This window comes from Coregonus clupeaformis, chromosome 40 (assembly GCF_020615455.1).
Source record: "Coregonus clupeaformis isolate EN_2021a chromosome 40, ASM2061545v1, whole genome shotgun sequence".
Lineage (NCBI taxonomy): Eukaryota > Metazoa > Chordata > Actinopteri > Salmoniformes > Salmonidae > Coregonus > Coregonus clupeaformis.
The window spans coordinates 13,432,898-13,458,986 of record NC_059231.1 but is presented as its reverse complement, the minus strand read 5'-3'; the positions used below and the strand labels follow the sequence as shown (position 1 = coordinate 13,458,986).

The 26,089-nt window shown below is 44.4% G+C and overlaps 1 protein-coding gene across 1 annotated transcript in view; it reads right to left on the bottom strand.

The window, feature by feature from the left end:
- Window positions 1–26,089, bottom strand: part of ttn.1 (titin, tandem duplicate 1) — a 170,851-nt gene that overhangs the window by 1,394 nt on the left and 143,368 nt on the right. The window contains exons 184-210 of the mRNA XM_045212083.1: window positions 25,400–25,693; window positions 24,992–25,276; window positions 24,565–24,864; window positions 19,196–21,361; window positions 18,779–19,081; window positions 18,370–18,675; window positions 17,974–18,264; window positions 17,584–17,883; window positions 17,078–17,383; window positions 16,012–16,470; window positions 15,531–15,812; window positions 14,842–15,435; window positions 14,450–14,737; window positions 14,051–14,350; window positions 11,682–11,984; window positions 10,682–10,984; window positions 9,995–10,579; window positions 9,577–9,879; window positions 9,171–9,470; window positions 8,455–9,030; window positions 8,042–8,347; window positions 7,348–7,938; window positions 2,229–7,201; window positions 1,961–2,117; window positions 1,058–1,554; window positions 716–869; window positions 95–418 (exon numbers count right to left, since the gene is read on the bottom strand). Coding sequence (XP_045068018.1) covers window positions 95–418; window positions 716–869; window positions 1,058–1,554; window positions 1,961–2,117; window positions 2,229–7,201; window positions 7,348–7,938; window positions 8,042–8,347; window positions 8,455–9,030; window positions 9,171–9,470; window positions 9,577–9,879; window positions 9,995–10,579; window positions 10,682–10,984; window positions 11,682–11,984; window positions 14,051–14,350; window positions 14,450–14,737; window positions 14,842–15,435; window positions 15,531–15,812; window positions 16,012–16,470; window positions 17,078–17,383; window positions 17,584–17,883; window positions 17,974–18,264; window positions 18,370–18,675; window positions 18,779–19,081; window positions 19,196–21,361; window positions 24,565–24,864; window positions 24,992–25,276; window positions 25,400–25,693 — 15,846 coding nt within the window. The remainder of the gene's footprint in view (window positions 1–94; window positions 419–715; window positions 870–1,057; window positions 1,555–1,960; window positions 2,118–2,228; window positions 7,202–7,347; window positions 7,939–8,041; window positions 8,348–8,454; window positions 9,031–9,170; window positions 9,471–9,576; window positions 9,880–9,994; window positions 10,580–10,681; window positions 10,985–11,681; window positions 11,985–14,050; window positions 14,351–14,449; window positions 14,738–14,841; window positions 15,436–15,530; window positions 15,813–16,011; window positions 16,471–17,077; window positions 17,384–17,583; window positions 17,884–17,973; window positions 18,265–18,369; window positions 18,676–18,778; window positions 19,082–19,195; window positions 21,362–24,564; window positions 24,865–24,991; window positions 25,277–25,399; window positions 25,694–26,089) is intronic.

The following is a 26,089-nucleotide window of genomic DNA, read 5'->3' as shown; positions in this document are numbered from 1 at the left end:
ATGTCAACTTCTTATTGAGAGCAGAGGAACAACATATGATAGTCACTCAGACTATACTACTAATAGATTTATAGGTAAGGTTAATTCATCTCACCTTTACCGCCACCATGAGTAAGAGCGGTCATTAAGGATCCATGAGTTGACATTGAAACAGCATGACTTGACATCATTTCACTTGACATTTTCATCATACTGCTGGAGCTCATGGACACCATTGATTCAGATGTCATGGCGGACATGCTAGCAGCAGACATGCTTTCAAATTGGCGTTGATAAGAGCCTTCCTGCGTCATTGATGCTTTAGCCATTGATGCTCCAGCCATATGGACTGATGTGGCTGAGAAACTGTCACTATGCAAGCTGGCAGCAGCAGCACTTTTCTCCATTATAACCATTTTGGCAGGTTCTTCAACAAGAGCTGTGAGAATAACGCAAATTATGAGGTGCATGGCTAAATGGGGATTTCTCGATGGAGATGCTGAAGTCCATCTGTGTATATTTCTATATGAATATAAACAAAATGGCGAGTCCATTTTGTTAACATTCTATGGAAAATACTGGTAAGGAAAATGAAAGGTTAGTCTTTAATTTAGGCTATTAGTAAAATGTAGCGACTCAAGTTTCATTTTTCAAAGAACTTGGGAAAGCTTTGCATTATCACAATGTACTGTAAGCTTTTAATTAAACAATGGTTGATGAAGCAATGATAACTTACTGATGATGTTGAGAGATGATGTTGCAGAGCACTGTCCATATTTGTTTTTGGCTTTGATGGTGTATTTGCCGCTGTCTGCAACTGTAGCCTCAATAATCTCCAGAGTGTATACATTTTTGGAACGGCTCAGTTTGATGTTTGAGGTCATAGATACCTGTACAGAGAGAGACAAAATAATAACATATTAGTTTGTGTTTTGTATTATTCAAGTACCTATTCAAGTGATGTTTGTAACCTGACTTGCCTTTTCTGATTGCCCCTGATGGGATGAGTACAATTAAATGTAATTTAATTGCAGAAATCAAATCAAACATTATTTACAACTCTTTGTAGCCTACTCACCATTATGTTGTCCTTAAGCCACTCGATTTCAGGGGCAGGCTCTCCTGCAATCTCACATATGAACTTGACGTTCTGTCCTTCATTGACATTCTGAGAGCGTGGCTGCACAAGGAATGATGGTGCATCTGATCGTGCTTCAGTGACAGTAGTGTCGAACTGGCACTTGACAAGGCCATGCTCGGTTTTGGCTTCACATGTGATGATCCCCTGCTCGTATTGGCTGACCTTCTTGATGGTCATAGTATGGTTGTTTCCAGACACACCGTATCTGTAGTCCTCTGAGTTGGCCAGTTCCATTCCGTTCAGGAGCCATCTGATATCTGAAGCTCTGGGGATGTTGGCTCTCAGGGTGAGAGACTGACCTTCAGTCATGGCCATCTGAGTATGGGATGCCTTGATTTCTGTGTAAGACTCAACCTCCCCGTAGACAATTTCCTTTTTCATAACTTGCTCTGAAATTTCTGTTTTTGTTGCAAGTGCTTTGGTTTTGTTTGAGGCTAAGACAGAGAAAAAGAGATACATTGATTAGATATTAGGCCATGTGCAGAATTATAAGGTTTATAGATACTGGACTTATCAAGAGATAAGTTGATCGAATACATAATATAAAGATAACACTATCACCAGAACGGGGCCTTAATTATGATAAATAATTCCTACATTGGCAGGTAGCTTAGCGGTTAGAGCATTGGGCCAGTAAGCGAAAGGTTTCTGTTTTGAATACCGAAGCTGACAAGGTGAAAAATCTGTCAATGTGCCCTTGAGCCAGGCACTTAAACCTAATTTGCTCCAGGGGCGCTGTACTACTATGACCGACCTTGTAAAACAACACATTTCATTGCACCTATCCGGTGTGTGACAATAAAACATTATTTTTTAATATACAGTATAGAGTAATCATACCTTGAATAGAGACAATGCAGCTTGTGGATGATGACCCAGCACTATTGGTGACTGTGCATTTGTAAACTCCACTGTCAGAGGCCTCAGATTCATAGATTTCAAGGTGTGCCGAATCATGCTCTTCACACATTTCATATTTTCCACCGTGAATGAGAGTCTGCAAATGAAAAAAATGAAAGAAAGTAAAAAGCTTATATTTCAACCTATATTTATTTCCTTTGAAATGTCAATTCAAGTGTGACTATTAAATCAAATGTGACTAAATTACCTTTCCATCCTTCATCCATGAGATCTCAGCTTTAGGATCTCCAGTCATTTTCAATGTCAGCTTGACGATGGAATCTGCAGATGCAGTCATGTCCTGAAGGCCAGATGAGATGGAGGGCTTGGTTTTGAGGGTGACTTTCTCAGTGGGTGATTTAGGTGTAGGGCTGGTAGGGGACTTAACTCTCTTTGGAGAGCTGATTGATTCAGGAGACTTCATTCTTGGTGGAGACGTGACTGGACTAGGGGAATGCATTGTGGGCTCTTCGTCTGAGTATTTCACTGTAGAAGAGGCCTCCTCTTTGGCTTCCGATCGGCGGATGGTTAGACTGAAGTGCGCCTCTTGGCTGCCCTCAGAGTTTTCTACCACGATTGAGTAGCTGCCTTCATCTGACATCTCAACAGAGGTGATTTCAAAAGTAGACTTGTACTGTTCTGTAGTGACATGGTGGCGAACAGATGATCCGATAATTTGTCCCTCACGCATCCAGGTTACAGTTGGCACTGGTTCACCGTCAACATCACATGCAAATCTGGCAGTCTCTCCCTCATTTAAGGTGACGGACTGTGGTTTTGTCAGGATAGACGCGGGTAGAGTAGTCTTCTTTCCTTTAAAGGTGCTGGACTCCTCCATGTGTGTTTCGTGTGTTTCAACTGTCTTCACTGTCTTGGAGGATGATATTTGGTAAGCACCTTTCTTGGTTGCCACAGGAAGAGCTGGGGGTTCCTCGTCTTCGCGAGGTGCCATATAGCTAGAATACTCTCCCATGCCTGCGACATCCAGAGTGGCGTAGTCTGAGCATTCTCCCACTGCGTTAGTGCAGACGACACGGTAAGTGCCACTGTCCTCTGTGGTGCAGTCAAGAATTTGAAGATACAGAACTCCACTCAGGTTGGACATACGGTACCTCCTGCTCTCGGTTATCAGTTGTCCGTTATGGTACCACTTCACCTCAGCGGTTGGCTTTGATTGGACGTTCAGTGTAAATTTGGTGTGCTGACCGTATGGCACACGGTGGGAACGCATCCTCACAGTGACTCGTGGGGTATGGTCGAGGCTGAAGGGCTGCATACTTACAACCTCCTTCCTTTCTACTGATGTCCTCTCGGATCGCAGAACGGCTTTTCTTGACTCATATCTTGCCAGGTGGTCAACTTTGGCCACCTGTACAGTCTCCACCTTGGATCTGGAGGCTGATCTGGCAATAGCAATAGGACTAGGGGAACGTGGACGAGTTCTTTCGGGGGTGGGTGACCTTCTCCCCTCAGTTTTAGTTGCTATATATGTTGACACATGGGAAGTTGTAGTTCTGTCTTTCTTCACGGTTCTAGTTTTTTCTTCAAACTCCATGCGTTTCAGTTCACTCTTGTAACTGGTTATTCTTTGAGTTGTTTTCACATTTCTCAGCATTTCTCGATCCTCCCTCTCCTCAAACACTCTCTGGTTTTGTCTTGGCGGTCTGAATGTAGCCTTGTCATGGCGCAGGCGAAGGTCAACATAGCTTGGACCAGCCTCATACTTAGAAGGAATACGATAGTTGTCATATAATGGAACCTCTTCACCCTCTTCCTCTCCTTCATAGACCGTGCGTCTTGGTGATGTGTGGCGCAGTGCACCTAATTCAAAGCGCAGAGGGCTAAGGCTTGGTGGGGATGCAGAGTAGCCAAGTTCAAGTTCTTCCTCAAGTTGAAGTCTCTCCTCCTCAGTTCTCTTCATTGCCAGATATTCATTAATTGGCAGGAGAAGCTCCTCGTCTGAGAGATCACCAAGAGACCTTCTTCTAATTCTGTGATATGCTTCTATTTCAGGAGACGGAGTGCGCTGCCTTGAAGGTCTGACAGTCTCCAAATCATCCTGTGAAACTTGTGGAAGACGCCACTTTGGCTTGTAAGATTCCTTGATTCTTGGCAGAGGGACTTCGTAGAACTGATCCCACCTGGAGAGACGGATGCGTTTCAGTCTCTTCTGTGAAATCTTGTCCATTGGTTCAGGGAACTCATATTGATCGCGGAGTTTCTTGTACCATTTCATGTCGGAGCAAGGTTTGTAGTGTTTGATTTCCATGTCTTCCAAAAGAGCAGTTGGGCCACGTTCACGAGGTTGGGGAACATCATAAGGCATACGCAGTCTCTTCTCCTCTGCTCTCTTTGCCCTTTCTTCTTTCCGTTTCTTATCTTCAGCTTCAGTCTTGTCCTTCTTGGTTGCCTCTACTGGTTGGCACAACAATGTAGCTTCTCTCAAAGCTTGTTGTGCCAAAGCAGGAAGTGGCATGACATCAGTTCCAGACATGATTTGAGATAATCTGACCTTCTTCTCAATTTGTTCTTTCTCTGTTTGTTTCTTTTTGTCTCTTTCACTCTCGTAAACCTTCTTCACATGGGTGACGCGGGCCACCTTGAGAATGGCTTGACAACTGGCAGATCCAGCTGAGTTGGTTGCAGTAACTCTGTAACAGCCAGAATCATCAAGTAGAGTATCTTTCACATGCAGGACAAAGTAATCCAGGCCCTCATGGACCACTTCAATTTGTGGACCAAATGCCAATGGCATGCCATCCTTCTCCCACTTCAGAGTTGGGAGTCCTGACACTCTGATTTCAAAGCGTGCATTCTGGCCTTCCCTACACTCCACGTTTGCCAGGAGACGTTTGAACATGGGCCTCAAGGTATTGTCTGCTGGTGCTGGGCGAGGTGTCACAGCAAGTTTTGCCTTACAGCTGTCATCACCAAATCTATTACGGGCCACAACCGAGTACTCCGCATCGTCTTCAGCATCAACACAGTGAATCACCAATTGATAAAGACCCTTGTCGGTTATGAAAGTGTACTTTTTCTCATCATCACCAGGAACAATCTTCTGGCCAGATTTGTACCATGTAACACGAGGCTCAGGGTGCACAGTGATAGTCACACCAAAGCGAACATCTTCTCCGATGTAAGCTGCATGGTTGAACAAGGGCAGGGTGAACTCTGGTGGTTTCTGGAGCAGTCTTGCTGTGTCCACTCTACGTTTCACTTTCCTCACCACACGGGCTGTGAAGTACTCACGGTATGATCTGACTCCATTTACAAAGAGCTCTCCGTAGGCACTGTCCTCACCGTAATCATTGATGATCTTACATCTATAGGTGCCGTCATCTGCTTTAGTGACGCCCTTGATACATATGACAGCCAGACCATCCTCATAGTCGATTTCATACTTGTCACTTGCCTCTAGTTGACGCACACCGCAGTACCATGTTACCTCTGTGGCGCTGTCGTAGTTCTCAATGTTGCAAGCAAATTTGACATCTGCTCCCACATCCACCACTGTATGAATGATTTGACCACCGACTGGGCCATGTTCAAATGGTGCGATCTTTACTTTGGCGACTGTGACACCTCTCTGGGCTCTGATTGCACCGCCGCTAGCGACTCTTGCTCCTGCAACAACAGTGGCCCATTCTTTCTTTGCCATGGCCTGGTAGTATCTCTTATGCCTTGTGGTCGTTATTGCTGTGGCACTGAGTTCTTCTGTTGGCATCTTCAGCCAAGGATGTTCCAAAGCCTGGGCAGCAGTCATCCGGTGCTTGCGCTCCTTGGTGAGAAGGCGGTTGATAAAGTCTAATGCTTCAACAGTAGGCACCTTGAAGGTTTCGTCGTCGTAACTGTACTCAGCATTTGAGATGTTGTCAATCATCTGCTGATGAGTCTCGGCGGTAAATGGATTGAGTCCACTGAGAAGGACATAGACTAGAACACCAACTGGCCACATGTCAGTAACACTACTGACCATGTCATTCTGGTGGATCTCAGGAGCAGTGTACTCAGCTGTAGTGTACTGAACCTTGATCTGGTCCCCAGGAGTCAGGTGTCTTGCCTGTCCTAGCTCAATGATCTTGACTTTACTGCCCTTTCTTGTGGTGTACACAATGTTCTCAGGCCTGATGTCAAAGTGACCATAAACCTTGTCATGTAAGAACTCAAGAGCTTCACATATTTGTCTGATGTAGTTGGCGATTTCACGCTCATTCAGCTCGAAGTCGGCTGTGCCGAGGCGTTCAAAGATGTCTTGACCTGAGACAAAGTCATAGATCATGACTAATTCCTCAGTGCTGTCGAAGGACTCATGAAGACACAAGAAGTTGTTGTGTCTGGCTAGGTTCAGTGTTGCAATTTCTTTCTTGATGAATGCTTGATCTGCACCCCTCACCTTGACGAATTTGGCCATGTATGTCCTCTCAGAGCTGGTCTCAACACAACGGTGAACAATACCAAACTGGCCACGTCCCAGCTCCTCAGCAATCATGTACTTGGTATGCACATTCTTGGCACTTGAATGGGGAGCCTTTTGCTTGGGCACATCTCTGTCACTAACCTCGCTGTCATAGCCAAGGACTCTTGATTTATCCTCCTTTGTTGTAACGGGACCACTTGGTTCACATGGTTGACTTTGACCGAATTTGTTCTCGGCTATGACTCTGAACTGGTAGCTGGTTCCTCCGAACAGGTTGATGACGGTGTAGCGAGTATCACGAGCCTGGGCAACACGTTCCCATCTGTCAGCTGTTGTGGGACACTTCTCCACAACATAGCTGTTTACTCTGCTTCCACCATCATTAGCAGGTACTTGCCAACTCAGAGTGACTGAGTCTCTAGAAACATCACTTGCTTTGATACCACGTGGTGGGTCGGGCACGTCTGCAACATCCAGTTCAACTGTCTGTTGGTCAATGCCAAATCTGTTCTTGGCACAAACGATGTAGAAACCGGCATCCTTCCTATCAACTCCGTTGGGGAACACAAGCGATGTGAATGACCTTGTGACGATGACTTGGTAGTATCCGTTGTTATCGATGAGGTCTTGTCCCTTCTGCCAGGTGATGACAGGATCGGGTTTGCCACTGAATGGAATCTTGATATTCACAATCTCTCCACGGAGGGCAGGGATTGCCTCTTTGTCCTTCAGATTCTTGGGCAGGTTAATCTTGGCAGGGACTAGACAGAAAAAAAATATTTAACATCATTAGTACAAAAAAATAACTATTATGAATTGACTAATAATGTTCTTGATATGTGGAACAAATACATGTAATTGTATTCACACTATGTAAGTATTATTGAATACACATTTGTGATCTTACCTTCAACATCCAGAGAGACAGTGGTGCAGATGGATCCTCCCTGGTTGGTTGCTCTGATCTGGTAGACGGTAGAGTCTTCCTCATCAGCAGCAGAGATAACCAGTTGGTGATAGCCTCCCTTGAACTCTTGAATCTTCAGTTTCTTTCCGTCAGACTGGATCTCCTTGCCACGTCTGAACCATTTAATTACAGGCTTGGGTTGTCCTGTGATCTTGCAAACGAAGGTGGCGTTGCTCTTGTATTTGACACTCATATTCCTCAGTTCTTCTTTGAAGGCGGGAGCACGGACATCAACAGGCATCTTTGGAACGACTGGTTCAGATTCCACACTCCATTCACTCACTCCTCCAAGATTTTCACAGTTCACGCGGAAGATATATTCGCATCCTTCAGTGAGGCGTTTGACAGAGAAGACTGTGGATTTGATTTCATCAGTAGTGACAGGTGTCCATTCGCCCTTCTTCTCCTTCTTCTCAAGGCAGTAGCTCTTGATCTTGGAGCCACCATCAATGAGTGGAGGCTTCCAGGACACGACACAGGAAACGTTGGTCACACCAGAAACCACTGGCAGCAGTGGTGGTGAAGGTTTATCTGTAAATATAACAGAATAACGTTAGTAAGGATCCAAAGCTTTGAACATCTCATATTTGTACAAATATATGATCATGTAACTATATTGTGAGACTCAACTTACCCATTGAACTCTTGATAAGGATGGGAGTAGGGATCTCCAGTTGCTCACTGTTACCATAACGATTTTGAGCATACACACGGAAGAAGTACCCAGCGTTTACAACGAGGTTGGCAATGCGGCAGTTTGTGCCTGTGATGGATGAGGACACGAGTGTCCAGTCATCACCCTCCTTGTCTTCACGCTTCTCCACAATGTAGTTTGTGATCATTGAGCCACCATCATCCTTTGGTGGTTTCCAGCTAATAATCACAGAGTTCTTCAACAGGGCATCAAGTACAATGGGACCTTCAGGCATTGCAGGTTTATCTGAAAACAATAAGTAAATTAGTCACAATTAGTTTGTAGTCACATTGTAAAACGCATTGTAGATCGTAAACAATTTGTAGATTTGTGCTAATTCAATGTAAAAGTACCTTGGATTTCAACATTGATGACAGTATCAGCTCTGCCAAAGTGATTGTGCAGTCTGACTCTGTACTTTCCTCCATGTACCCTGCGTTGCACATTCTTGATCACAAGGTGAGTATAATGTTCTGTGTTTTCAATGCTGATATTCTCAGAAGCCACCACAGTTGTAGCTCCATAAAGCCACATGATCTTAGGCTCAGGGCGTCCGATGTAGGCAACATGTAGACGCAGAGTGGTGCCGCTTTCGGCATAGTAGGTATTCTTCAATGGGAAGTCAGGGTTGAACTGTGGAGCAGCTTCCAAAACCAGAACGCCACTGGTCTCTGCTTCACCTGCATCATTGATAGCCTTGCATGTGTATTCTCCTTCATCCTCTTGCTGGTCTGTCATAATGGTCAGTGAATGGTTACGGCCATCAGAGCTCATCTCATATTTACGAGACTCGATTATCTCCTTGCCAGATTTATACCATTTGATATCGGGAAGAGGTCTACCAATAATCTGGCATTTCATAATTCCTGGTTGGTATAATTTAGTGGTAGCTTCATCCATTTCTTTCCTCAGGCTTGGTTGAGTTCCAGCTGTTGGAAAAACAACAGTTAAATCATTATTTGAATTGTATCACCTTACTTTCGCAAGGTATTATAAACAAGTAATAAATAAAGCTATTGTAGTGTTCATCCATACAATTGTGAAATAATGAATTGCTTCTGTCACTTACCACCCAGTTTCGTCTTGATGCATGTGGCTGTTCTGCGTGGTCTGCTGATTCCGGTCTCATTCTCAGCCATCACTCTGAACTCATACTCAGTGGCTTCGGCCAGACCAGTCATGGTGAACTTTTTCTCCTTGGTGCGTGTCTTGTTGCATTTCTTCCAGGTAGCCTCTGCAGACTTCCTGTATTCAACCCAGTAACCAAGGACCTCCTTTCCACCATCGCATTCTGGCGCCGCCCACTTGATAGCGACAGCATCCTTTGTGACAGTTACTGTGTCAATCTCGCCTGGTTGGCTTGGTTTGTCTGGAAGACCGAGCAGAGCAAATGTAAAAACATAGCATTTCAATGTATATTAATGTCATCAATCATGATGTGACATCAGACATGGTTATCTAAATTCCTAACTCACCGAATGGATCTTTGCATGTGACTGGTTCGGATGCAGGTCCTGGTTCGCTGTCTCCAATATCATTTTGAGCAATAACACGGAACTGGTATTCAGCGTCAGCAGTGAGTCCAGGGACGGTAAACTGGGTTGAAATGACCTTCTTCTCATGACGAACCCATGTCTCAGAGGACACTGCTTTGTACTCAACATAGTATCCGGTAATGGCAGAGCCACCATCATCCTTAGGTCTCGACCAAGACAGAGAGGCAGAGCTCTTAGTGACATCCATAACCTCTGGTGGGATGCTTGATGTCTCTGGGGGACCTGTTTTAATCAGAGAAAAAGCATGTCTTAGAGTATATATTTATATTATAAGTATACCATTTGCAGACTCATGTAATGACTAAGTTCAAAGAGGAATCAATAAAGTAATACTTACAGAGAGGAGTTTTCGGTACGAGGGGTTCTGTTGACTTCAGAGATCCACTGATACCGAATGTGTTTTCAGCTGTCACCTTGAAGTGATACTCTTGTCCCTCCTCAAGTCCCTTCACAACCAAAGATGTGTCCACCACCCTGGTGTCCACAGTGTACCAGGCTGTCTTGGGAACCTGCTGTCTCTCAACAATGTATCCAAGGATTTCAGAGCCACCGTCATCTGAAGGAGCCTTCCATGTCAACTTAACAGATTGTGCCTGGACGTCTTCGAATCCAAGTGGTCCCTCTGGAGCAGTTGGACGGCCAATAACCTTCACCTTGATGTGAACACTCTTCTTGCCACACTTGTTCTCAAGCAGCAGGTCATAAGTGCCAGAGTCGTCTCTTTCTGCGCCCTTGATTACCAGCTCAGTGCAGTCGTCATTGGAAGCGATCATTGCTCTCTCAGGCACATCAGCGCCTTCCTTTGTCCACTTGCATGTAGGGACTGGTTTACCCTTGATGGGTACTGAGAGTTTGACGACACTGCCATATCTGACGACAAAGACGTCCTTGTACTTGGCTTCCAGTTCATGATCAGGTTTTTCTGAAATTCAGAATGGTGAATGGTTAGAAATGCAATCAATTCTTTGTCACGTAACCAGAAAGTAAGCTGTGGAAATGGCAGTGTTTTTGCAGACGACTTTACCAAGCATTTCCGTCACGGTGACTGTTCCAGGGACCTCAGCGGGTTCTCCGGGTCCACCGGCGTTGCAAGCCATCACACGGAACTTGAACTCCTCTCCTTGGGGCATTTTGGTGAGTGTGTATTCACAGATCAGAGAAGGTGTTGTGTTACATTTGATCCAGGCGACTGAGCCTGCCTTCTGCATCTCAATCAGATAACCTGAGACCTTACATCCGCCTTCCTCATCAGGAGGACTCCAGGCCAGGGACACTGATGATTTTGTGGTGTCTGTGACTCTTGGGTTCTGGGGTGAGCCAGGTGGATCTGTGAGGGTGAACCAATAAATGAATATCCTTGTCTATATCTATCTCAATCTCCAATTATGTTAAATATGCTGGGTATACCAAACATTAGGAACACCTTCCTAATATTGAGTCCCCCCCCCCCCCATTTTGCCCTCAGAACCCATATACCTATGACAATTCGTCAAGGCATGTACTCTACAAGGTGTCAAAAATTCTCCATAGGGATGCTGACCGATGTTGACTCCAATGCTGCCCACAATTGTGTCAAGTTGGCTGGATGTCCTTTCGGTGGTGGACTATTCTTGATACACACAGGGAACTGTTGAGTGTGAAAAACCCAGCAGCGTTGCAGTTCTTGACACAAACCGGTGTGCCTGGCACCTACTACCATATCCCGTTCAAAGGCACTTAAATCTTTTGTGTTGCCCTTTCACCCTCTGAATGGCACACATACACAATCCATGTCTCAAGGTTTAAAAATCCTTCTTTAACCTGTCTCCTCCCCTTCATCTATACTGATTGAAGTGGATTTAACAAGTGACATCAATAAGGGATCATAGCTTTCACTTGTATTCACCTGGTCATGTCATGGAAAGAGCAGGTGTTCTTAATGTTTTGCATACTCAGTGTATTTAATGTCTTTATCTAATATTTATCCTAAATATCTGCATTATGACAGTGATTTAATGGAATTAAATCCAGTAAAGGGTACTTACCAACGGGATCAGTTGCCACTGCTGTTAAGGAGACAACACTTGGTTTGCCAACACCTCTGGCGTTGATTGCCGTTACTCTATGTTCATACTCAAGGCCTTCTATCAGACCTGTTGATCTGTATCTGGTCATGGTGACTGGGTTCTTGTTAGAACGAACCCATCTGTCAGATCGGACCTCCTTGCGCTCAATGATGTATCCAGACACCTCGGATCCACCATCATCCTCTGGTTCCAGCCATGCAATGGTCATGCCATCACGAGACATGTCAAATACTGTCGGTCTGCCTGGAGGTCCAGGGATGTCTGTAAACAAAAAACAAGATACATAGGGGGCTCTATTTTCAGCTGGCGTTAAGGTGGCGCTAGTGTCAAACGCACGCAGCAATTTTGCCATGTAAAAAATGGATCACTGCCATTTTCCAACCCTAACCCCAGTTTCTGCAATTTACCTGTCTTATATGAGCTCGCTTGCCCTAAGATGGACGGGGTGGAAATATTTGAGGCGTGTCCTTAAAAACATGATCCAAAGTGCTAATTTCAGGCAGTGCTGATAGGGATATTTAAGACCAACCAAAAGCTGGTTTTAGCGGTATGGCAGTTGGTTATGGGATGAATTTTGACAGCAGAAACGCAGCCTATCCAGCCGTGATGCACACTGCCCATATGCGCATGGAACAAGAGTAGCCTAATGTGCTTTTGGTGCCTATATACTTAGTTATACATTTTGTTTTATTTCCCAATGCAATTGCGAAGTAGTCAAGACTGTTCATAAAGGTTTTCGCTCCTGAGACCGCTTGGAAATAAATCTTAATTACCAAAGCTTTATTAAAATATCAAGTTTGAGAGGAGTTAAACAGTGAGCTGACGTTCCCTTTTTATCTATGCATTGTAGGCAGGCCCACATTATTTAGCCATGCAGGTCCTGTTTTGGACGTGCGTAAAACCCCCTCCATGATGTAGGCTACCTGTCAATGCCCACCATGAAACGAGAGATGAGAGCCTCGGTAAATACCGGTGAACCTTGTATTTAGAAGTGATCTGTAACCTGTAAAAATTGCTTGTTTTCCATTTCATATGTTACAAACCCAAGCCCTCCCTTAGGCCTACTACCCAAGCCCTCCCTTAGGCCTACTACCCAGGCCCTCCCTTAGGCCTACTACCCAGGCCCTCCCTTAGGCCTACTACCCAAGCCCTCCCTTAGGCCTACTACCCAGGCCCTCCCTTAGGCCTACTACCCAAGCCCTCCCTTAGGCCTACTACCCAGGCCCTCCCTTAGGCCTACTACCCAGGCCCTCCCTTAGGCCTACTACCCAGGCCCTCCCTTAGGCCTACTACCCAGGCCCTCCCTTAGGCCTACTATAACAAAGGCTGGTTCGACAGCAATGTGTTTCTTTATTATCTTGCCGATTTTACGCTATCATTATGTATCATACATGTATTTATTGTTGTTTAAAACAAATTGATTGCTTGTTTTTCGTTTAATTTTATTACACCCAAACTTAGAATGATTCACCTTCCTGGTATTATGGTGACAACGTCCAATGGCGAGCTTGCAATGCAACTTCTTGAGATGTGTGAATGCGATCTGATCTGTAAGATGGTTCTGATTATGTTCATAAAACATAGGCCTATTTGGGAGCAGTATAAGGGTAAGTGGACATTCTCCTTTTCTATATATATTGGATCTTTGTCCAGCTACTGTGAAAAGTTTGAATGTGTGTAAATAAAACCCTCCATAGTCTGCGTTGTTTTAATATTATATGCCCACGGGGAAAAAATATGGTGGCTGTAAGTGACATAGCCTATTTAAAACAGGCTGTTGTTTTGTTTAGAATTTGATTATAATTATTTGTTCTCTTTTTAAGCCTTATCAATAATTAATTTAATCTCGCTTAATGACAATGTTTGGCATGTCCATGCTCAGCCATAATGCAATTTACAGTAGGCCTAGGCCCTATATCAGTGTGGTTGCTGTAAGCCATTTAACACACTACAACAGACTAATATTGGAATTGTTGTTGATTCCAAGGCAATACATAAAATACTGTAAATACACAACTTGAAGCAACCACATTTCACCATTGAGCACGTTCTGATTTGCCAGTGAGGGGCCTAGCTTCGACACACCCAAAACCCAGCCCTTTCACGCCAACGCCAGCAAGTGCGCCGATAATTGTGATCGTGAAAATGGCAAAGATATTTCTGACACACCCATGAACCTATAGCGCTAACGCCTGCGCTTAGATTTACCATTGCTTTAGGTTGATTAAAATAGAGCCCAGGATATTCATTCCTGTTTCCTTCTGTTTTTTAAATAAAGAGCAACAACTCAAGTATGCTACATGATATAGTATAAAAACATGTCTTACTCGTTGCGCTCTTGCACATCACAACTTCAGACTGCAGCCAGTTACCAACGCCGTAGCGATTGACTGCTGCGACACGGAACATGTATTCATCTCCTTCTGTCAGTTTGACGAAGGTGAATGTTGGTCTACTGACAGAGTCAGACACTGGCAGCCATCCAGGACGGTGGGCTTCACGCTGCTCAACAACATATCCACTGACAGGGGCACCTCCGGTTCTCTCTGGAGGATCCCAGCTGATGGTCACTGAGGTGGCATCAACTCCATCGAACCTGACTGGTCCTTTAGGCTCATCAGGTTTGTCTGAAAACCCCCCAGAGAGGAATGGTATTGTCATTGTCTTATATTCATAACTTACTGTATGTGACGACCTCAGTTTGTGTTATGTTAGAAGGTACATACCAAGAATGATCACTTTAATGATCTCAGAGGTCTCTCCTGTGACGTTCTTCACTTCGAGAGTGTAGCTACCGCTGTCATTGATGGTTGTATCAAGCACGGTTAGCTTAGAGAACTTTCCAGTGGTCTGAATCTTCGTACGCTCAGTGATCTTCAGCTTCTGACCACGGAAGTACCATGAGCAAACTGGTGGGGGTCTACCGACTATTGGCAAGTGCAGCTCAAGTGGTTTACCAGCCAACACATTGACAAACTTCTGTGGGATGCTAGACAGATCAACCTTTGGCAGAACTGTAAAACAGAAAGATATGTTATGTAAAAATGTGCTTGAATAGTTGATAGGTTAGTTCAATTAGATATATATGAAGCATTTATGAAGTTTACACATTTCAAACCTCTTTGTTCTTGGACTGTTACGGCTGCAACAAGCTCCTTTGGTGCACTGGCTCCCCTGCTGTTAACAGCTCTTACTCTGAACATAAACTGGTCTTTCTCAGTCAAAGAAGTCATAGTGAACTCAAAGTCAGTTGTCTTCACTGTTGTCACCTTCATCCATTTGTCTGTGCCGAATTTGCAAGCTTCAATGATGTAGCCTGTGAGTCTGCTTCCACCATCATGCTCTGGTTTATCCCATCCAAGTGTTACTGTGGTCTTGGTAATATCCATAACCTCCAGTGTCGCAGGGGGCATAGGCACCTCACACACCAAAATGACATCAGTGGTTTCACATGGCTCTCCCACACCGTACAGGTTTTCTGGGAGGACTCTGAAGTAATACAGCATTCCCTCGAAGAGTCCGTCGATTTTGTATGATGTCTTGCTGCATTTGGATGTCACTGTCTTGTAAGCTCTCATTGATGCTTCGCGTCTCTCAATGATGTAGTTATTCACTGGTGCTCCACCATCAACAGTAGGAGGATCCCATGCAATGGTAATGGAGTCCTTCTCAAGTTCCTTGATCTTAATTGGGCCGGTTGGACCAGGAGTATCTGAAAAGAGGAAGCACATTTAAGGTTAAAAACCCATATACCTATGACAGCATTCTATAACAAGTGGGTAAAGACTTACATTCGAAAAATCTTACCATAGACCTTGACAATAATGGTAGCTGTCTTTTCGCCAGTTTCATTCTTTGCCTCAATGGTATATTTGCCAGCATCATAGCGGTGCACTTTGTCAATAATGATTTGTGTGGAAGTTTTAGTGACTTCAATGAAGCCACGGTTGTTGAGGTCGACACCAGGTTTGCTCCAGGTAACTGCAGGGATTGGTCGTCCAGTGACCGTGGCAAAGAGACGAAGAGAACCTCCGGCTCTCAGGCAGATGGTCTTGGTCATATCATCATGAAGCTCAATATCAGGAGTTTCTGTGTTAAAAGAAAGGCAATTATTAATCTCACGGGAAACTAACAAAATGAATCAAAACAAATGAAGGAAAAATTGTGTAGGCTACAATTTAGTTTGTTTGTGGGAGGAATTTTAACTCATGGTTCATGGATTGAAGTTATACGGTGGAAATGCAGAATCATTCCTATTCCTTAGGCTAAGCTAATGCTCCTAACTCACCAATTTTCTCGATAACCTCGACTGCTGCGCAGGCTCTACTAAATTCACCGACTCCATTGAAGTTAACTGCAGCCACTCTGAAGCGGTACATCTTGCCAGTTGTAAGGCCAGTCACAACGTGTTCTGTGAGTCTCAGGTTCTTCTCATGGGCCTTAACCCACACACCTGTACCTTCCTCTTCCTCCTCCTCCTCCTCATCGTCTTCCTCCTCCGACTCTTCCTCCACAAACACAACTGTTTTCTTGGCTCCTAGACTGGCTCCCTTCGAAACGACCTTCTCAGGTACCTTCTCAGGTTTTGGCTCAGGCGGCTTCTCAACTCCCTCCTCCTGTTGTTGCATCTCCAGAACGTAACCGATGATATCAGAACCTCCGTCCTCCAAGGGTCTGGTCCAAGCAAGGCTGACACTGTCCTTGGTAGTATCGATAATACGTGGAATTGTGGGAGGAGGAGGAGTACCTGAGGGACACACAATATTAACAGTCAGTAATACAAAATAAAATAAAAAGTTAACATACCTGCAGTGAAGCTGCTCAACATTTACATTACATTTCAGTCATTCAACAGACACTTCCATCAAGAGAGACCCACAGGAGCAATCAGGGACAAGCGCCCCGCTCAATGGCACATCGACAGATCCCCCACCCAGCCGACTCGGGGACCCGAACCAGCGACCTCTCGGCCACTGGGCCCAACGCTCCCAACTGCCAGGCCACCCACCGCCCCCAACCATCCAAGAGCACCCCCGGAAACCGCCCCTCAACCGCCCCTCTACCGCCCCTCTACCATCCAAGACCCCCCCCCCACAGTCCCCCCTGAAATAAAACTCCTCGCACTCCAAACCCCCCCCATCTCCACCCATCCGAGCCAACATCCCAGTCCAACCCAACCAAACAACCACCCACCCGATGTGCCAATTATATTTATAAAAAGACAAGAACAAAGAAAAACAACAACAGGACAACAGTCAGTAACTTAACAGTATTACATTAACTTAGTTTAACTTCTTTAACAGTGCACTGGTAACATAGAATTTTGTGCAATAGATAAATTGTAGGACACTTACTTGTTGGCGTTCTGCAGACAGCATATAGAGACAGCTCACTGGGTTCACTCTCACCAGCCTTGTTGACAGCTGATACACGGAACTGGTAGATGTTGCCCTCCACGAGGCCAGTTATCTTGAAGCTTGTGTCCATAAGTGTTGCATCTCTGTTCACCTTGATCCATCTGGCACTCTTCTTTTCATGTTTCTCAATCAGATAACCAGTTATAGGACTGCCACCGTCGGTCTCTGATTTTAGCCATTCAATGCTAGCAAAATCTTTTCCTACAGCAAGAATCTCTGGTGTGCCAGGAGCAGATGGGACAGCTGTAATATGACAGAATAATTTATTGTTAGATTATCATCTCAATCTCAATCTTTTATTTGTATTTATTTATCCTTTATTTATTCAGCAGATCATCTTGAGATTACAAATCTATTTTCCAAATGACACCTGATTATATCATAGAATGCAATAACATATCATGTTGCAAGATAATATGAAAGATGGAAGATGTTCTACTTACTGAACATGTTTCTGGCAATGATAGGACCAGATTGCAGTGGAACGCCAGATCCATACTTGTTGGCGCCTCTCACGCGGAAGAGGTACTCATTGTTCTTGAACAGTCTGGTGATCTCACAGGTGTGTTCTTTGCACTCAGCTTCCATGATCACCCAGTTGAGTCTGTTGGTGTCGCGTCTCTCAACAATGTAATGTGTCACCGGGTCACCACCACTCTCCAGAGGGGGTTTCCAAGACACGGTGCATTTCTCTTCAGAAATATGGCTGATTGTGATTTTGCCGTCAGGAGCACCAGGTGTATCTGAAAGGAACACATTCATTTATGGTATGAGATCAAGGTAAGCCCCATTTGTTTCCAACTTTGTCATTTAATTTCTTTATTTACACTTACCAAGTACTTGCACGTTAACTTCGGCTGACTTGATGCCACTGGCGTTCTTCACAGTGAGAACGTACTTCCCGGTATCATCTCTGTCACAGAATTTGATAATGGCCATAGCACGTGTGTTGGTGTACTGCAGGGAATACTTCTCACACAGCTCCAGTTCCTTCTCTCCCTTGGCCCAGAACACTTTGGGGTCAGGTTTACCACCAATAGTAGCGTCCAGAACAAGGTCTGCGCCGGCTCTGATTGTAACCGTGTCTACCAGAAGTTTGCTGTCGAGGTCTGCCTTTGGAGGAGCTACGAAAATAAAAGAGAAAGAATCCGACTTAGTAAATGATAGTTGATTTCAATTTGGACATATCATTTAAAGTCAATATATTTAGAAGTATATATATATCTTACTGTATTCTGCTTTGCATGTGACTGCGCCGGTTGACTCTGAAGGCATACTGAAAACTTGGTTGGAGTTCTTGGCAATGACTCGGAACTCGTAGACCTCTCCTTCACCAAGTGCAGTGATCGAGAAGTTATTTTCTGTGACATTGGTGTAGTTACACTTCAGCCAGCGACCTTCGCCAGTGATGGTGTATGGCTTGCGCTCAACAATGTAACCCACAATTGGGAAGCCACCATCGTCAAGTGGTGTAGACCATTTGATGGACACTGTAGATCTGCCCACCTCAGTTACTTCTGGTCTACCAGGAGGATCTAGACACAAGATTAATAGGAATCAGGAGTCTGCTTTCCTTAAACACGTGTATTATGGACATGTAATAGTATCCCAAAGTTTTTGGGGGAAATCAGTACTTACCAACTGGATTTTGAGCCACCATAGGCTTGGATGCCTCGCTAGCTTTGCCAAGGCCACCACTGTTCATTGCAAAGACACGGAACTGGTACGAAAGGCCTTCAATAAGTCCATCTACACTGTAGTCGCATTCAAAGCATGGGATCTTGTTCTCCCTCACCCAAAGGATGTTGTTGCGTTCTTTCTTTTCAATCCAGTATCCAGTCACCTTGCTGCCACCATCATGGTATGGCTCCTCCCAGCGAATGTGGCAGGTGGTGGAAGCAACGTTGTATACAGAAGGTCTGGTTGGTGGACCAGGAGGACCTATTATCAACACAAACAATATCACTCAATTCAGTTTAAACTTTTCACTCTTAACTATTAACGTGTGAAAACACTAAACATTTGAAACATAGATTTCTCTTAACATATACTCACCGAATGGATTCTCAGCGACAATGGTCTCAGATTCAGTTGATTTGCTTGTGCCAAATCTGTTCTCAGCACTGACGCGGAAGGTGTATTGCATGTACTTTGTCAGATGTCCCACACTGAGGTTGGTGCGTTTCACACTGGAGTTGATGAGCGTCCAGGCAGTGGAGCCAGATTCACGCTTCTCAATGATGTAGTTGGTGATATCCGTTCCACCGTCATCCTCTGGTGCTGCCCAAGCAATCTCACATGATTCTGATGTTATGGATGAAACTTCAACGGGTTCAACGGGGGGACCAGGTCTTCCAATGACCTTGACAGTAACGAAGAACGTCTTGGATCCAGCAGAATTTTCCAGACTGAGGAAGTATCTGCCACCATCGCCCCTCATGGCGTCTCTGACAGACAGGGTTGTCCTGTCTTTGACAGTCTTGATTGCAACCCTTTCAGTGTCCTTCAGTCTCATCTCCTCCAGTTTCCAGATTACCTTCGGTGCTGGTCTACCAGTGATGGGAACATCGATGGTGAAGGTATTACCCACTTTACAGATGATCTCCTGGTTAGATATTTCACTGAGATCTGCAGTTGGTTCAATTTGTGGCTCTTTGATTACCACTGAGGATAGTGCTTCTCTTGGTAAGCTGCTGCCGGCATCGTTCTTTGCCTTAACGCGGAATTCATATTCTGCAGTCCTACATAACTCTAGAGTGATGCTCTCGTTCTTGGTCTCACCACCAATGACCCATTTATCTGTGGTCTTTGCCTTATGCTCAATGATGTATCCTGTGATACGACTACCACCGTCATGCTCGGGTTTGACCCATGAGAGTGTTGCTGTAGTGTCTGTGACGTCCACAACATCCAATCTCATTGGTGAAGAAGGCTCTGCAGTAGCAATAATGGGATCTATTGTCTCAAAAGGCTCGCCAATACCATACTGGTTCTCTCCTGAGACTCTGAAAAAGTAGGGAACACCTTCCAGAAGATCCTGGATATGTAAGGATAGCGCAGTGACCTTGCCACCGGATTGGTTCCAGGTACGACGACTTGCCTCACGCCTCTCTACGATGTAATGTTGAATGCGTGCTCCGCCTTCATTAGCTGGAGGTTCCCAAACCAGTGTCAGTGCTCCTCTGGACACTTCTGCAAATGCAATAGGTCCTGGAGGTCCAGGTGTATCCAACACCTTTACAATGAAATCAACTTCCCTTACGCCACTGCTGTTCTCCAGAGTAAGGGTGTATCTTCCAGAATCGTATCTGGTACACTTTTCTATTGTCAGAGCAGTGTAGGTCTCTGTAGTAGTAATATCTGTCATAACACCAAGTTCTTCTTCATCTTCCTTACTCCATTTAACTGAAGGAGTTGGTTTTCCTTTGTAGGCGATACGGAGACAGACGGTGCCTCCCTTCTTCACAATGTGTGTTTGTTTGAAGGTAGCATCAATATCAACGTCAGGTTTTACGTGTCTGTCCACAGCCGGTACTGGCTCAGGAATCTCTTGCTCCTCTCCCTTTCCAATACTATTCTGGGCAGAAACACGAAGCAGGTAGTATGAACCAGTTTCCAAACCAGTTGCAACATATTTTGTGTCATTGACCAGATCCTCATTGATTCTGATCCATTCTCTGGTATCCTCTTCTTTCTCTTCTTCCTCCTCCTCTTCATCTTCATCTTCTGAGCTGTCTACCACCTTCTTAGGTTTAGCTAGTATTTCTTTTAGTTCTTCCTCAGATACCTTGTGCAACTCAATGACGTATCCATAGATGGGACTGCCACCATCGTCTTTAGGCTTGGTCCATTCCAAACTGATAGTTGTATCTGTAGAGTCAGTTACATGAACCACAGATGAAGCGCATGCAATATCCTTTGGCTCGCTGGCTTTAATGGCCATTGAGATGTTACTGGGTGCGCCGATACCAGCGTTGTTTACTGCCATCACACGGAACTCGTACTCCATATCTTCAGTGAGATGATCCACCCGGTGTGCAGGCTCCACAATGGGCTTCTTTGACCTCACCTTGTCCCAGCGGACAGTCTTCTTCTCACGTTTTTCAACAATGTAGTACTGAATAGGATTGCCTCCATCAGATGTGGGAGCTTCCCATGCTAGTGTGATACTGTCTCCAGAAACTGCCGTGGAATCAGGTGTGCCAGGTGCTTCAGGAGTAGCTGTAGGAAAAGGGGGTAAATAATTATTAAGACATACATTTGGTAAAGTGGGCTGTTAAAAATGCCAAAATCATATTCAGACTTGGGGCTGGTGTTAAGGCGGCGCTAGTGTCAAACGCATGTTAGTTAGCAATTTCGTCATGTAAAAACTGCCGCACTGGCATTTTCCAACCCTAACGCCAGGTTCAGCAATTTACCTTTTCTTATATCAGCTCGCTTGCCCTCAGATGGGCGGGCTGGAAATATTAGAGGTGTCTCTTTAAAAACATGATCCAAAGTGCTAATTTCAGGCAGCACTGATAGGGATATTTAAGACCAACCAAAAGCTGGTTTTAGCGGTAATGCAGTTGGTTATGGGATGAATTTTGACAGCGGAAACGCAGCCTATCCAGCCGTGATGCACACTGCCCATATGCGCATGGAACAAGAGTAGCCTAATGTGCTTTTGGTGCCTGTATACTTCGTATTTAGAAACATAAAAAACATGTGTTTTTCCCCATTTCCTTTTATTTGATTAAAAACCAAGCATAGCCTCAACGCAATCGTGAAGTAGTCAAGACTGTCGATAAAGGGTTTGGCTCCTGAGACCGCTTGGAAATAAATCTTAATCACCAAAGCTTTATTAAAATATCAAGTTTGAGAGGAGTTAAACAGTGAGCTGACATTCCCTTTTTATCTATGCATTGTAGGCAGGCCCACATTTTGGACTTGCTTAAATCCCCCTCCATGATGTAGGCTACCTGTCAATGCCCATCATGAAACGAGAGATGAGATCCTTCTGTAAATACAGGTGAACCTCGTATTTAGAAGTGACCTGTAACCTGTAAAAATGGCTTGTTTTCCATTTCATATGTTACAAACCCAAGCCCTCCCTTAGGCCTACTATAACAAAGGCTGTTCAACAGCAATGCCTGTCTTTTTTATCCTGCCGATTTTATGATATCATTACATTTATTTTCGTTAATTTTTATTACAACCAAACTTAATAGAATGATTCACCTTCCAGGCCTATTTGGGAGCAGTATAAGGGTGAGTGGACATTCTCCTTTTCTATATATATTGGATCTTTGTCCAGCTACTGTGAAAAGTTGGAATGTGCGTAAAACCCTCCATAGTCTGCGTTGTTTTAATATTATATGCCCACGAGGAGAAATTATGGTGGCTGTAAGTGTGACATAGCCTATTTAAAATAAGTTGTTGTTTCGTTTTGTTTAGAATTTGATTATAACTATTTGTTCTCTTTTTAGGCCTTATCAATAATTAATGTAATCTTGCTTATTGACAATGTTTGGCATGTCCATGCTCAGCTATAATGCAATTGACAGTAGGCCTAGGCCCTATATCAGTGTGAATGCTATTGAAGCCATGCAATTACTTAGAACAATGTGGACTGCAAATGGGTTCAAGTATGTGGCAGGGTCTACAGACAATCACAGACTACAAAGGGAAAACCAACCACGTCGCGGACACCGACGTCTTGCTCCCGGACAAGCTAAACACCTTCTTCGCCCGCTTTGAGGATAACACAGTACCACCAACGCAGCCCGCTACCAAGGACTGTGGGCTCTCCTTCTCTGTGGCCGACGTGAGTAAGACATTTAAGCGTGTTAACCCTTGCAAGGCTGACCCCAGACGGCATCCCTAGCCGTGTCCTCAGAGCATGCGCAGACCAGCTGGCTGGAGTGTTTACGGACATATTCAATCTCTCCCTAGATCCACAGATGATGCAATCGCCATCGCACTGCACACTGCCCTATCCCATCTGGACAAGAGGAATACCTATGTAAGAATGCTGTTCATTGACTATAGATCAGCATTCAACACCATAGTACCCTCCAAGCTCATCATTAAGTGATGCCAGGAAAATAACCTCTCCCTCAATGTCGACAAAACAAAGGAGCTGATCGTGGACTTCAGGAAACAGCAGATGGAGCACGCCCCTATCCACATCTACGGGACTGCTGTGGAGCAGGTGGAAAGCTTCAAGTTCCTCGGTGTACACATCACTGACGATCTGAAATGGTCCACCCACAAAGACATTTGGTGAAGAAGGCGCAACAGCGCCTCTTCAACCTTAGGAGGCTGAAGAAAAGTGTCTTGCACCTAAAACCCTCACAAACTTTTACAGATGCACAATTGAGAGCATCCTGTCGGCTATATCATCGCCTGGTACGGCAACTGCACCACCCGCAACCGCAGGGCTCTCCTGTGCTGTCCTGGTGCTGTCTGCCCAACATATCACCTGGGGCAAACTACCTGCCCTCCAGGACACCTACAGCACCCGATTTCACAGGAAGGCCAAAAATATCATCAAGGACAACAACCACCCGAGCCACTGCCTGTTCACCCCGCTATCATCCAGAAGGCGAGGTCAGTACAGGTGCATCAAAGATGGGACAGAGATACTGAAAAACAGCTTGTATCTCAAGGCCATCAGACTGTTAAATAGCCATCAATAGGCGGCTTTCACCCAGTTACTTAACCCTGCACCTTAGAGGCTGCCTATACATAGACTTGAAATCACTGGCCACTAATAATGGAACACTAGTCACTCTAATAATGTTTACATATTTTTGCTTTACTCATCTCATATGTATATACTGTATTCTATTCTACTGTATTTTAGTCTATGCCACTCCGACATTGCTCATCCTAATATTTCTAATATTTATATATTCCTTAATTCTATTATTTTACTTTTAGGTTGTGTGTATAGTGTGTGTTGTTGTGAATTGTTAGATATACTGCACTGTTGGAGCTAGAAACACAAGCATTTCGCTACATCCGCAATAACATCTGCTAAACGTGTATGTGACAAATAAAATTTGATTTGATTTGAGTTAACATATTTAGCAAAGATAGGTCTACATTTTGTTATTTCGTTTCTGTAAGCCATTTAACAAACTATAACGGGACTAACATTGGAATTGGAATTGATTCCAAGGCAATACATAAGACCGTAAATACACAACTTGAAGCAACCACATATTTCGCCATGGAGCATGTTCTGATTGGCCAGTGAGGGGCCTAGCCTCCACACACCCACAACTTCTTTATGAATCAAAACCAAGTCCTTTCCCGCCAACGCCAGCAAGTGCGCCGATAATTGTGATAGTGAAAATAGCAAAGATATTTCTGACACACCGCCTGCGCTTAGATTGACCATTGCGTTAGGTTTGTTAAAATAGAGCCCTTGGACTTACTGTATTGCATTTGTGCAATGATGGGACTTGAATCCAATGGTCGGCCGGTACCAAACCTGTTGACAGCAGAAACACGGAACTGGTACTCATTGGTCTTCATCAGCTTGGTGGCGTGGTATACTGTTTCTTTACAGCAATCCGAGACAAGTGCCCAAGAGATCTTAGAGGTCTCACGCTTCTCAACAATGTAGTGAGCGATGTCCGAGCAGCCGTCATTCTCCGGTGGATTCCATGTGAGGGTCACTTTTCCTTCAGAGATATCACTGAAAATGATAGGTCCCACCGGTTCTCCAGGAGTATCTAGATAAGAATAGAGGATCATAAACATTTGACATGTACAGTACAAGGCCGATCAACTATCTACAATGATGTCAACAAGATAAATCACAGTGCTATTTGAATGTTGTGACAGTAAAACGAAACCAACCATGGACTTGGACAATGATGTCCTCCTTCTTGGTTCCTTGGTTATTGGTGGCTTCCACTGTGTAAGTTCCTTTGTGACTGCGGTCAGCATCACGTACAAAGAGCATGCTTGATCCAGCAACTGTGGTGGTGTCCATCATCGACTTGGTGATTTGCACGCCATCTCTGAACCACACAACCTTGGGCTGTGGCCGTCCACTGATCGATACCTTCAGTCTCATATTGTCTCCTGCCTTGATTGTGAGTCCCTCAAAATACTCTGGGCCAAACTCAATGTTTGGAGAAGCTGGAAAGACAAAAGGTGAACATGTACATCATTAGTGTTTTATACAATGCAAAACATATTACATATTAATATTATCATGTCAAACGTATTATTATTATTTCAACATATAATGTATTCACTTACCACTTTCATCTCTGACCACGATGTATCCAGATGAGTTAGATGGGGGACTCATTACGCCAATAGCATTTCTTGCAATAATTCTGAACTCATAGCGTTCATTGCAAGCAAGACCAGTGACAGTAAACTGGGTGTCGTGGACATCAGTGAAGTTGCTCTTCAGCCAGCGGCCCTGTCCTTGGCGTTTCTCAACATTGTAGGCCACAATCTTGCTGCCTCCATCACGTTTGGGTGCGTCCCATTTCAGTGCGACAGAATTGCTGGTCACATCAGTGTAGTCAGGTTGACCAGGTGGATCTAAAAGAGGAACACATTCACTTTCACATGTTTGAATCACACGTGGACTAAGTCTGGGAATGTGCTTAAATCACTTGGTTTATACTTCCCTATTACATAAGATATTCATGGTACTTGCACTTTCATAGGCATTGGATTTCATACCATCTATGTGTTGATTGTAAGAATATGTACGTTAAAGTCGCAATCAGCAGTTGCGCTACATCCATTTTTGGACTTATAAATTAAAGATATGTACCCATTGATTCTTGAAGAATATAAATTATAAATGCCTCATGAGCTTAGTTCCCCACCAGAACCTAAAATATAAGCTTGTTTTACTCCTTGCATCCATAGCTCTGTCTATGAATTTGAGTGTGGTTACATTTCTCAAGCCCCATCCCTCAGCTTTTTACA